General features: G+C 36.4%; 1 protein-coding gene across 1 annotated transcript in view; it reads left to right on the top strand.

Annotated features, from left to right (window-relative positions):
* The first annotated feature begins 948 nt into the window (after positions 1 to 948).
* Positions 949 to 14,453, top strand: part of LOC121388663 (phosphatidylinositol-3-phosphatase SAC1-like) — a 34,078-nt gene continuing 20,573 nt past the window's right edge. The window contains exons 1-6 of the mRNA XM_041520104.1: positions 949 to 986; positions 3,821 to 3,918; positions 5,337 to 5,414; positions 8,061 to 8,188; positions 9,505 to 9,654; positions 11,624 to 11,717. Of these exons, the coding sequence (XP_041376038.1) occupies positions 961 to 986; positions 3,821 to 3,918; positions 5,337 to 5,414; positions 8,061 to 8,188; positions 9,505 to 9,654; positions 11,624 to 11,717 (574 nt within the window). The 5' untranslated portion in view covers positions 949 to 960. The remainder of the gene's footprint in view (positions 987 to 3,820; positions 3,919 to 5,336; positions 5,415 to 8,060; positions 8,189 to 9,504; positions 9,655 to 11,623; positions 11,718 to 14,453) is intronic.

Raw genomic sequence — 14,453 nt, 5'->3', positions numbered from 1 at the left:
CAGAGACTTTTTAACGATTGTAATTGCATATCATATATATTTTTCTGCATAAAATATTTGTAGCTGTATATTAAACGTGTTTCTGATCGTTGTAATATTTGTACTAGGTTAAATTTCATTTTATTATATTGGGCTTCTTTCAAATATTAAGACGACCAGAAACACATTGAATATACAGACACTGATATTCTAAACAAGAAAATATATTTAATATGAAAGTTTTATCGTAGAAATATTTTATTAGTCGGAAACATCTTACAATGCAGCAAACTCAGGAATGTCCCTTTAACCACTGAGTCGTTAAATTTCACTCTGTGTAGTAGCCGGTATCGGGGTGCGAACCCAGTATCTACCAGCTAGCCTTTAGTCCGATGGTTTAACCATTACATCAACAAGTCTGATAATTTGGAATCAAACTAGCCTCGAATAATTATAACGCAAATGAATTTATTCATGCATTGTTATTTAATCATTCATTCGTCCGTCCTTCAATTTATTCATGAATTGTTATTTAATTATTCGTTCGTCCGTCCTTCAATTTATTAATGAATTGTTATTTAATTATTCGTCCGTCCGTCAGTCATGACAGTGTTACCGCCCCCCACCCCCCACCTCCCGCCCCCCGTCCTAAAAATCTAGCGTGCATGAAAATGGCCGTATCTCCGATTGCCCAACAAATGAACAATGCCTTTCTTTCTTTTGTGTATACATTTAATGGGCCGAATTTTCAAAACCTGTTGTGGTTTTTTACACGCTTGTAACCACATACATTTACAATACTTAAACACCTATATTTTAGAGTGAAAACGTATCCTAAATTCGTCTCCTATGTCGTGGACAGTACACAATGTATTCCGATGGGTCTCACGTTACAGCTGAGGAAATTACAGCAAAAAGAAATAGACGGTAACATTTTCTGCTTGCAGAGCGTAGCATATTGATTTTGCACAGTCCAACAAAATGGCAGTCCACGAATCATTTTTGTTGTAAGTGGGTGGTTTTTATGATATTCTGATACCACGCATACATTTGATCATGATTCTGTGCAATAATATTTAAAACTGTAGTATACTGTTTGCTAGTTTTGGTATTTGTTTAGGAACTTTTTATAACGTTTGTTTTTAAATAAAACATTTATTATCATTTTGTACGTGACATCGTCAGCAAATGCCAAATTAGCCCGAGTACTCTGACTGTAAGAGATCTAGACGGACATTTGGACATAATCTTAATTGCAAGACTTTATTATTTGGTGACCCAAATTTTAGTACCCACGAAAATAGTGTTATATTTAAATCTGTTCAAGACTTTATAATTAATAGCAAACGTTTCGATAACTAACCATTCATTATTCCTCCTTCTCCCTTCCCAACTGTGACTAAATAATATCATATCAACTATCTATTTTTATTTTTCCTTTCTTCTCTCTCTCTTCCATTCTTCTCATCTTAGCTAATTTGAATTTATTTAAATTATTATACTATTTCTGTCATCTTGATGTATCAAACTTGTATTTATAAATGTAGGGAGAGGCCTTAATATAGGCTCTTGCCTGTTGGCCAATCCCAAACCGCATTTTGAAGGCAATAAATATTGTTTAAACTATTTGGACATAAATACACTCTCATTACAGTCCGAGACCAAGCTATGTATATTTTTGGCAATTCCTGACTACGCAGCCGTCCACTTTTATCCTCAAAACGTTCTTTACAGCATGCACATTCCATCGCAGAAACACAAAAAGAAACTAATCCATGTTGTAACGTCGCTTGGTATGAGATGGCCCCTGTAACTGCTGCACAAGGCAGAATCGCCCAGTGTGCGATCACGTGATCTACGTCTCGAAGTAGATCGCCAAGCTTTGTAATTATGGCGATGGAGTGTCACGAAGCGTAGCTAAATATGGGTGCTGTCGGATTTCTTTCTGTAGTATACATGTGTATTAGTGATTAATATGTGGATTGTTTTTTTGTATCAGTTAACTCGAAAATGATCGATGTAAAGGTATTTGACGTCAAACATAGGATTGTTGTGGTATTAGAGCGGGAATCTTTGCCTACCGTTTGGTAGTCAGTAATTGCCAACAATATACATAGGTTGGTCTCTGACTGTAATGAGAGCGTATTTATGTCCAAATGTCCGTCTAGCTCTCTTACAGTCAGAGTACTCGGGCTAATGCCAAATCTGAATGACAAAACCGTAATACATGATCAAGGCCGTTTACCTGCACAATACAGAGTCCAAAATCGTAGTTGATTCCATGAACCTCTTATCTAGTGCCTCGTCTGTAGCCAGTATTATGTATAGGACAGAGATCATTTACTGGAGATTTCATCCTTGCACCGCCACAAGTGACAAATTGGACAAGGAGGACTGCCATTTCAAACTAGTTTACTAAAAACTAGCACAGGACACAAAATCAAAATAAAGTAGTATGACCCTTTGCCTGTACATAGCAATTGCAAACAGCAATGCCGTGCAGTTTTTAATTCGGATTTGCAAATTATAAAAGCAGAATTTATTTTAATTTGGCAAAATAATTTCATGTAATAATTGATATTTTAAAGAAAATAACTTGATTTCTACAATTTTTTAAGTTTAATACACAATTTAGTGAAATGTTTTGCTCACCCAGAGCTAGCCCTGTATTTTCAAATATACAGAGGAAGGGGCAATAATCCAAAAGTGGCATCAGTTTTGGCCTAGCCACATATAACTAGTATAATCATAGCAAGGCAACAATAATAAATAAAAACATTATGTTGTGTGAGATATCACAAGCATACATGTAGCAAATGATTTAAAAAAAGGAAGAAAGAATTAAAATGGTTCACCTGCAATGTTTCTCATGTACTCAAATTTCACCCAGCTGTGAATGTCAGAGTGCCAGTTTGGACAATGTTTTAAAGTTTTTGAAGTTCATATTATGTTCATTCAGGTATTTTATTCACTCCATGTACATCTGAACACAGGGTGGGAGAGGGGTGCCTCCCGCACTGGCAAGTGCAAGGGAGCAGCAGCAGCCCGAATGGACTCGGTAGCGTGCAGAGTGTAGTTTTGGTGCTATGGAATTTTGAATGTCCCATATGATTAAATAAAAAAGAAAAGGTTGCAAGGTATTGGGTGCATTTTTGAACGGTTTGCTGAAATATAAAGGGGAATTGTTCCCTTAGTAGCAAGGGATGTTTTATATATGCACCATCCCATAGTCACCATTGTGATCACGACAAATTTGGCAGCAAATACATTTTGTAAGTGGCTTCAGTCAGAGATATCTGCAGGCCTTAGTCTAGAAGTGAAAAAGTAGAAGAAGTGACTTCTCCCTTCCCAGAAGAAAAGGGGAAAAGTTTTTTAAGAATAGGCGAAGTGAACATTTATTGGTACGTTTCATAACATTTCGCCATGTTCATTCGGAAACATTTTGTAGTATACACTATGTTATAATCGTAATATTTTGATATAAAATACTACAACTTCCGGTAATAAAAGTAAACGAAACACTTGAATGTTTCATTAAAAACATGATATTAAGTAGTTGATAATGTATTGTTATATGTTAAAATTAAAGTAATAATTAGTATTTACTGAAATGAATGTGGCTGAGAAATAAAAAGTGCTCCATCCATTGCACCACGACTGGTATATCAAAGGCCATGGTTTGTGTTCTCGTATCTGTGGGATGGTGCATTCATCTACAAAAGATCCCTTCTACTAAGTCTGTCAGAATTACCAAATGTTTGACATCTAATAGCTGATGATTAATGTGTTCTTAGTAGTGTTACTAAATAAGCCAAACTATAACGTTTAACTTTATTTGCAGTCATATCACATCGGATAAATTCATCATCGAACCGCGAGTTGATGGAGTGAATGAACTGCTGGTGATCGACCGAGTGACGCAGGAAATTTCACTCACAGGTAAACAAATTCAGCTAATGTTCACCAAACAATTGATTACCGGTAATGCATATATATTTTAATATATTTTTTGTGTTATTATGTTACAGCGTACATTGTGCTATACCAAATAGCATCTCACTGCAGGGGACAATATTTCGAATTCTGAGGTAACCGGAAGACGGTTCACGTGGTTTTTACCTAGGTAACCAATTGTTCGGTTACGTGAATTATATTTGCGTAACCTGTGGATTACCTGATCGGTTACCTCAAAGTTACGTTGAAATTATATTTAAATACATAATTTTTAGCTCAAACATAAAGTAAAAACAAAATACAAATGTTTCTTTTGTTTTCGTACGATTGTAGCGTTGTAGATTTATTATTATTATTATTATTATTATTATTATTATTATTATTATTATTCACCATTTGCCATCGGGATCGCAAAAAGTAATTTTTAGTTGCCCGAATCTAAAAACCACTGTCCTCAGACATCGGGCCACCGTATTCTATAACCTCTGTGCAGCTTGCGGAAGTTAATGCTATTGTAAAATAACTAAATATCAGCCCAGTACTCAGAGCCCTCAAAAGTACCCGGTCTCCGGCGGCAAATCGCCGCCTGAAACAGTTTTTGCCGCCGCCTACTTTTCGTTGATGGTAAAAAAAAAAGTGCTTTCTCTTCTTTAATAAAGTCTCCTACAAAAGGAATCCAAACAAGGTGCCAAAATAGTTGTTTATTTGTCTTGATTTGCGCTAACAGAGGCCATGAGAATGCATCTCAGAGGTTCGAATTTTCAAATGTTTCTCGGGGAGGGCCCCCAGACCCCCCCACTTTGCCCCCTGCTATCATCACTGTTGTAGCCTGCTACTTCTTAAACTATTGAGGGCCCTGAGTACTGAAACAAAATAGATACATTTGGAGGAAAAATGCCCATTCCCTGGTGTATGATTAGACTAATAATTTTCTTTTATAAATAACAAATAAGTGCTACCATTTGTCAATGATATGTAAAATTTAGTATACAGCAGACTGAAAAAAAAAACCCCCCCACCAAAAACCCAAGCAACAAATGTCCAGTTCCTCAGAACTATAAAACAGGCTACTATAGAAGAGAACGTCGGTTCGCGTGAAATATTGTGCCCTGCACTGAATCAAGTGGACCCATTGGACTATTTGTCATTCCAGCCAGTGCATCACAACTGGTATATCAAAGGCTGTGGTATGTGCTATCCTGTCTGTGGGATGGTGTGTATAAAAGATCCCTTGCTAATAATGTTTTTTCTTCATTCAACAAATGTGTTGTGATGTCAGTGGTCAAAATGGTGTGGTTTCATTTCTAAATTCCCCAGATTTTAATAGTGTAGTTTTTTAATTATGATGTTTTCATAAATGTTGCTGTAAATGTATATTTTGCTAACAAATGTCTTTCTTTCAGCCAATGATGGTCAGATTCCGGCATCAGCTTTAACCAAAACAATCTACGGAATCTTTGGCATAATCAGACTGGTGGCAGGTTGGCTTTTTGCTTTTCTTTAGTCAGTAGTTTTTGTTTCTTAAATTGTTCCAACCAGTACACCACAACTGGTCAAAGTCTCCATGGTATGTGCTTTCCTGTCTGTGGGAAAGTGCATTTAAAAGATCCCTTGCTACATTCTACTAATGGAAAAAATGTAGCTGGTTTTCTCTGACGACTACATGTCAGAATTACCAAATGTTTGACATCCAATAGCCGATGATTAATTAATCAATATGCTCTAGTGGTGTCGTTAAACAAAAGAAACTTTAACTTTGTTTCTGTAATGTTAATATTTTTGATGGTTCATGCCACCTAGACCCATTCATGTTTAATAATTGGTGTTCATACAGAAATTTACAATGTAATATTTTATTTTAGATTTTGCCAAACTATTTTCAATTCCATGTGACATTGTAGCATTCTCAAGACTCCCACTGGAAAGACTTTAGTTTAGTCAGTTTTAAAAAATGGTCTTGAAAAAAATGTGAGAATTTAAACACAATTTTATAAGCCATAGACTAAATGTTTCAGCCACTTTGAGTAAAAACAATTAGCAGCAGACTAATTTGGCAATGGGCAGAGTGAACCCAGATTCTGCTTTTGGCTGAAATTCAACCAAAAGTGGGTCATTAAATAAAACATTCCCTTCCTTCATCCAAAGTGAAATATTAAAAGTAATTTTGGATGATAAAAAATACCAATATCAGAAGAAACACACACTGCATGTACTGAAATTAATATTCAAGACAAGAAATACATCAACATGGGCGGATCCAAGTGGGGGGACCAGGGGGACGCGTCCCCCCCAAAAATTGTTCAAGTGCCCTCAAAATGTCCAAGTGCCCTTTTTGTTTGTAGAATTTTTTTTTTTTTAAGTAAACAATAATTATATTGTAGATAAATGAAATCAAGATTTTCGTGTACATGCGCAAGCTTGCAGATATGTGTCTGTGTTATTGAGTCTCAATGGGGCCCCATTGAGGTTCTAACGCGAGTGACGCCAATTTACTTCATTATTGCTAGTATATTATGACGTAGAACTGTAGGAATTCATATTAATTGTAAATATCAAAACTTGTAGTAAGGTGCCCTTTTGACGAGTCAATGTGCCCTTCTTTTTTGGTCCCCCCCTAAAAATATTTCCTGGATCCGCCCATGATCAAAACATATTCAAATGTCAAAATATATGCTGTCTTTCTGACAGGGTAAAACAGGTATGGCGCCATACCCAAATTTCTTTGCAGATTATGTTTTTTAAGTTAACCTTTTGACAAAATGAATTACTCTCAGTAATGTATGATTTTCTTAATCCTAACTCTAAACCTAACCCATTTTCTTTTGTGTGGAGGCCTCCATACTCCCTGTTGACTGTGGTTGCATTCAATTCCATAGTGCCATGTTGAAAAATTTCTTTCTGGCAGAAACACTGATATGGTATGTATTTAATGGAAATATTTTACAATGTAACAACGTGATTGTATTCCTATAACTTTATGGCTAACATATTTTAAGCTACTGTATTTGTCTTGCCTTTATGAAATAAAAAGGCAACATATAACTAACTAGTACTACCGGCCTTGGTGATGTCGTGGTTACGCCATCAGACATAAGGCTGGTAGGTACTGAGTTCACAGCCCGCTACCGGCTCCCACCCAGAATACGTTTTAGCGACTCAGTGGGTAGGTGTAAGACAACTACACCCTCTTCTCTCTCACTAACAACTAACCCACTGTCCTGGACAGACAGCCCAGATAGCTGAGGTGTGTGCCCAGGACAGCGTGCTTGAACCTTAATTGGATATAAGCATGGAAATAAAGTTGAACTGAACTAACTAGTACTTTTCCGACAGTGTGTCAACGTTTTCATTACAGTTTTGCATATAGTTTAGTTTGTCACAGACTGTAAGTCCTAGCTCAGTTATACTTGATTTATAGTTGCACCAATGGATGGTCATCACTACAATAAAAAGGTTTATGGTAGGTGAGACATTTACCGGTAATTCCACAGACTTCCTGTTTAAAATGGTATTTAATGAGATAGACAATAACTTACGAGTTACAAGGAATTACAGATTATCTGTCCCTAATTAACTTAATGTTGTCGGTCACGAGCTTTAGCAAGTGACTGACAACATAAATTTCATGAGGGACAGATAATCCGTAATTCTGAGTATCGAGTGGGCTATTGTATTTATTACCCATAGTGTAAAAAGTTTAGAAACTTAAACTTCAAATTTCTTTCATGACACAAACTATATAATTTACAAGATGTGAAAGTCTGAGGAAACTGATGACGTCACAAAAGAAAAGCAATGACGTCAAAAGCTATCTTTAGGTACACAAATCAAATGTAAGCAAGAGAGTTCACGTAATAAATAAATAAATATTGATGTATGCCATTGATTTGTTTTATTTTAAATTTATTTATCTAAACAATCACTGTTGTTTGTAAAATCTCATCAATGAGAGCCTTGACAGTCTAGGAAACCGATGACGTCACCAAACTTAACGTCATGACATCAGTGCGAATTATAGCTTCTGTCTTTCCCTAGAGAAAGATAGAAAATATATTCACCTGCATCTCATTGCCCATATGGGTAATACGATGTTATAGTTACTATAAAACTGAACACCTGTTTTGTAGGTCCGTACTTGATAGTGATTACAAAGAAGATCAAGGTCGGGGAGATCGACAATCACTCGATATGGCAGGTTGTCGACACAGAGATGCATTCATACAAGAGAACATTTTTCCACCTTAACGAAGGACAGGTGAGTACTTTGTCTCACACATTACCTGAATGATGGTGTCATATCTTTTTATGCTTACAAAGGCATACCTAGTGAGTGAGGGTTAGTTTTGGTGGTAGTTATTTGCTCCAGAAAAATATTTTAAAGTCTTGTCTTGCCTTTGTGAAGTTAAAAGGCAAGGTATAGGTTATTCTTACTTGAACCATAAGTCTGAAATGTGATTTTTCAGCTTGAAAGTAGACTGGATTTGATCTGAAATGTTGAAAAATTACTCTTCATTTAACTAGAGTGTTTTCTTTTGAAATTTGGCACAGCATGGTAGAGTGAACACTTTGATGACATTTTCTCCATTTTCAGGGCACTTTTTTTTCATAAAAAATTGAAATAAACATAAATGTAATTAATGTTCTTACTTTAATAAATGAATGGCAAAATATAGAACAGGGATATTTGATTAATTACTAATACTTGGTGCTGATTAAGGCAAAGATGGTGCTAGACTATTACGACATCAATCTGCATGATGCTAAAACAAGCTAGGTAAAACACTAGTGTAGAGTTTGCATCTTTTTGAGATTTGGGCGAGACTTAGCCCAGTGGTAAAACGCCCGCTCGGTGCACAGTCGGTCTGGGATCGATCCCTGTAGGTAGGCCCATTTGGCTATTTTTCATTCCAGCCAGTGCACCGCAACTGGTATTTCAAAGGCCGTGGTATGTACTACCCTGTCTGGGATGGTGCATATAAAAGATCCCTTGCTGCTAATCGAAAAGAGTAGCCCATGAAGTGGCGACAGCGGGTTTCTTCTCAATATCTGTGTGGTCTTTCTTTCTTTTTGAGATCAGTTCAGCTTTTAGATTGAACATGAAAATAAATTGTATGCTTCATTGCAATTGTGGTGTAAGGAAATCCAGAACTATGTCTAATATTCAATGCACTGTATCTGCTTTCAAGTTTTTAACCTTAATAATTGGAGAATAAAATATGGGTCGGATTATGATCATGGTTTGAATGTTCAGGGATTTTAATTTGTAAAATGTGCCTTCATTTTTTTTATCCAGTCATGAATTAAATCAATTGCTTATGTTGCTGTGCCATATGCTCGCATAAACGTTCTTTTCATGTGGGTGAACAACTGCTTGCTTCATCATACACTGATATTGCAAATTTATTTTTTACGAAACATTACTGTGAATTTGACACTTGAGAGCACTTGCTGTCCTACATAATTTCAGGAGAGCAGATTATTGTTCACCTTTCGATTTTTAAGCCATACACACTGTTGGTCTCTTCTCTGATTTCAGCATTAAATAATATATAATATATTTTTGTATATCAGCAAGTGCACAACAGGACATATGTTTCAATGACAGAACATGTACTGAAGACAGAGCACTTCTACTTCTCAACGACCTTTGACCTCAGTCACACGTTACAGAGACTGAGTAACACCAGTCCGGACTTCCAGTCTCTGGCTCTTCATGAGCGAGTGAGTTTTCTAATATACAGAGTTTTCTTTTACGCTTATCCTGACGTCAGTCAAATGGCATTTTCCCCCTATGTTTGTACCTTGTACAGAGCTTCTAGATTATGGTAGCCCCACTCCCGTGGCTAGTGATATTCAACGTTGGGCTAGTAAATAACTACAATTGCCATGCTAGTGAAAATGTTTTTGTCTTTTGTCAAATGTTGCAATTAAGTCTATTTTGTAAATATGAATATATTGATCCCACTCCAACCCCTAATGTTAGTCTTTTTAAGCTCTATCTCCCTCTTTAGGTGACATATTTGATTATTACTATTATTTAATAAAATAAAGTAAAGTAGGGCTAGTAAAGTTTTAAAATTACTGATCCCATGGCTAGTGGATTTATAAAGAATTCTAGAAACCCTGTTGTAGACTGCTCATAAGAAGATTTTTAGCCATCCCATTGACTGTTTACTAACATACAGGGAAAATGCCATTTGTTTGAGGTCAGGCTAAGTGTTTATAAAAAAGAAAATGATTCGTGTATTCTACAATTTTACCATTTGGGGGAATTTGTTGATATTTCACAGGATTCATTCATGAAAGTCATGTGATTTGAAAATTCATGGAATCTTGAATTGTGTCTTGAAGAGTGATGCAAAATGAAAATAGCTTGCTAATTAATTTTTAACAATTTAAAATAACACTTAGAAAGACTTGCAATTCACAGAAAAATATAAATTTGTTGTGTTATTAGTTTGTGTTAGTGATTATAGAAACATCCTTCAAAAACCTGAAAAAGTCCTGGAAAATCCTTTCAAAGCTCATAGAATATCATAGAATTTAGTCAATAATAAAGAGAATGGAACCATATTAAACAATTACAAATTGTATACAATTGTTTTAGGATTGTTGGAGAAAAAACAGATTGTACTGATTTACTTTAATGTACATGTATGGTTCTACATGTCTAAAGATGTATTATTTTGTCTGCTCCTTCTCTCCCCCCACCATTGTGATATGTGTTAATATGTTTCATCTACATGTGGGTTTTTCATCCATTGTAAACATGCAGCAGCAATTGGAGATCAATTTTTTTTATGGTCAGTTCCAAAGAGTTATTCCCCTTTGAGCCTTGGCTTGGAAAACAGGGACTGGTTGTTCTGGGGCTAACTCTGGGTGAGCAAAACAATTTGCCAAATTGTCTATTAAACTTCAAAACTTGCAGAAATTGTCAGTTATGTTAAAAAAAGAAGTCAATTATTACATGTAATTATTTTTCCAAACTAAAATAAAATTTGCCAGCTGCTTTCAAAATTTGCAATTAAAAAGCTTAACTAGTGGTTAACAAAACTATCAAAACCCAGAACTGAATCAGTCCAAATAATAAATGAACACATGATGTTGAAACTTGATTTAGAACAAGCAAAGATATACATACATAATCAAATCTAATCAAATCGGTGGTAAATTGCTTGCTTGATGCACGGTCGGTTCGGATCGATCCCCGTCGGTGGGCCGGTTGGGCTATTTCTTGTTCCAGCCAGTGCACCATGACTGGTATATCAAAGGCTGTGGTGTGTGTTATCCTGCCTGTGGTATGGTACATATGAACGATCCCTTGCTACTAATGAAACCAAATGTTTGACATCCAGCCGATGATTAATAAATGAATGTCCTCTAGTGGTTTCGTTAAACAAAACAACTCCTTCAAATCTAAAGTTTATTTTGTAATTGTGAAAAAATTATTGAAAGGAAAATATTAGACTAATCCGGGTTTAATATTTATCTATGCTTTGAACAACTGGGCCCAGGGTGCGTTTTTTATGTATAGAAACTAAAATATGTTTCATTAAAGTGTGTTTTGTACAACATATATATATATTGTTTCTACCTAAGATTATACATCTGTGATTTGTAAATATCTTTGAAATGCTAATTCTTTTAATTTATTAACAGATTTTTTTTTTTTTTTTTTTTTTTTTCACAGGCTGACCAGCGGTTTGTGTGGAACGGTCACATACTTCGTGAGCTGGCTCAGCAACCTGAACTGGGAAAATACTGTCTTCCCATTATACTGGGTTGTATCCTTTTGTGAAAACACAGTTAAACAAGCATAAAACTCAGTGCTCACACTGGAACACATTTTGGTTTAGCCAATTTCCTTGTAAATGGTTAAAATGTGGTTAATTTAAGGAATATTTTTATTAGCAAAAGACTAAATTTTGTAGCCGCTTTGTATAAAAAAATTAACAATTGACTAATTTGGTAATGACCCTTGAAAACTTAAAGCCAGATATTAAAAAACAAGTTTACTAAATGGGAAAATCATTTTCCGAAAACAGTGGACAAATCAGTTACATAGTTCATGATTAGTTTCTTAAAAGGAGATGCCCTAGTTTTTAAACACTAAGGTACCGGCCTCGGTGGCGTCGTGGCAGGCCATCGGTCTACAGGCTGGTAGGTACTGGGTTCGGATCCCAGTCGAGGCATGGGATTTTTAATCGAGATACCGACTCCAAACCCTGAGTGAGTGCTCCGCAAGGCTCAATGGGTAGGTGTAAACCACTTGCACCGACCAGTGATCCATAACTGGTTCAACAAAGGCCATGGTTTGTGCTATCCTGCCTGTGGGAAGCACAAATAAAAGATCCCTTGCTGCCTGTCGTAAAAAGAGTAGCCTATGTGGCGACAGCGGGTTTCCTCTAAAAACAGTGTCAGAATGACCGTATGTTTGACGTCCAATAGCCGATGATAAGATAAAAAATCAATGTGCTCTAGCGGCGTCGTTAAATAAAACAAACTTTACTTTAAACACTAAGGCATATTTTTCACTATTATCACTGAAGTCAAACTTAACTGGTATTTTATTGTTTAAATTATCCATTTCCATACAGCCAAAGTGTTTCTGGTCATTCTGGTGTTTCTAATACGCATGTGCGTCTGAGAAGTAACGGTTATGGAGTCGCGTTTTTTTGAAAGGGTATTTCAATGCTGCCACAGACTCTTGTTTCACTCTGTGTCCATGTTTACGACTTGCCACTAGGCTCTAGGTGAAAAATATGCCTTAGTGTTAAAAACTAGGATCTGTCCCTTTAAACTAAACATTCTGGAACCAGTCTTATAAAACATTGTGGGCCGACTTCATGAAAAGTAAAGTAAAGTTTGTTTTATTTAACGACGCCGCTAGAGCACATTGATTTTTAATCTTATCATCGGCTATTGGACGTCAAACATATGGTCATTCTGACACTGTTTTTAGAGGAAACCCGCTGTCGCCACATAGGCTACTCTTTTTTACGACAGGCAGCAAGGGATCTTTTATTTGCGCTTCCCACAGGCAGGATAGCACAAACCATGGCCTTTGTTGAACCAGTTATGGATCACTGGTCGGTGCAAGTGGTTTACACCTACCCATTGAGCCTTGCGGAGCACTCACTCAGGGTTTGGAGTCGGTATCGCGATTAAAAATCCCATGCCTCGACTGGGATCCGAACCCAGTACCTACCAGCCTGTAGACCGATGGCCTGCCACGACGCCACCGAGGCCGGTCCGACTTCATGAAGTCTGTTTTTGTTATTATAAGCAGGTGTTTAAAGATTTGTCAATACATGTGGTTACATCAATGCAGAAGAAAAACATGGATACAAAAATTATGATTTGCATATACAGTAGAATCTCATTGGCTCGAACACTGTCGGTGCATTAAAGTCTGTTCGACCCATCGGGTAGTTCGAACCATGCATTCGGCCATTGTCGGGTGCTTCTGTAACACAAAAATCAATCGGGAAAACCTCGCATATTTCCGTAAGATGGCTTGGGCGAGATGGTCCGATTGACTCATGAGTAACGAAGTCGCCTTCAAATGTCGGATGAGATACATATTTGTAACTATTATTTATCACCGTTGAATAAACAAATAACAAACACACTGGTAGTCTGTATTTATAAATATTTATTAATTTAAAAAATCGTTCTTTATTATGCTGTTGTAGAATCTTTTGCGACATATTGATAACGTTGAGAAAAGAATGAAAGTGCATGAAGCACAGGCGGAGGCCCTTTACCTTTTATTGTTGTAATCACTACATTACATTGATCTCTCCTGTATTTCAAGTTAAAAACAAAATATGCCGACGCTCATGCGTAGAGTAGCGATTAAAATGATTAAAGTAAACCGGCGAGGCCGAACTAGGCTCACCAATTGATTGGTGTTTCATGCAAGGTTCATTCAGCTCACGATTACCGTAGTACTATTATCTGTACTAGAAAGATAATTACCGATAGGTGCTAAATAAACAACATGAGAAGCCGGCATATGATCTAGGATTAATTCGTCCACTTCCGAATTTATATTAACTTACTTTGTGACCGACGTGAAAGGGTCAATGAAAAATTCGTAAATAAATATTTTTTTTTGTTTTTATTTCTTCGGATAGACTTAGTCGTTCGAGCTATATATGTTTAATTTTACAGTTCGGACTAATAAACTGGTTCGAGAGAAACCTGTTCGACCCTAGGGGTATTCGACCAATCAGCACCAAAATAAAAGGGTTTAATAGAGGAACAAATCGGGACATTGTTCTTGGTTCGAGAATACCGGTAAGTTCGACCGTTGGGCGTTCGAGCCAATGAGATTCTACTGTATATCATATATTCCTGAAAATGAGGGATCTGGATATATAGGGAATAACTAGTTACTGCCTTAAGATATCGGCTTTATGCTGCGAAGATTAGAATGGTGAGCAGAATAAAGCTGATATCTTAAGACATTGACCAGTTATTTCTTTTATTCTGCAATCCTACAGGAATATTCGGAA

This window comes from Gigantopelta aegis, chromosome 14 (genome assembly GCF_016097555.1).
Source record: "Gigantopelta aegis isolate Gae_Host chromosome 14, Gae_host_genome, whole genome shotgun sequence".
NCBI lineage: Eukaryota > Metazoa > Mollusca > Gastropoda > Neomphalida > Peltospiridae > Gigantopelta > Gigantopelta aegis.
The sequence above is the reverse complement of the archived record's forward strand: the minus strand, read 5'-3'. Positions and strand labels throughout refer to the sequence as shown.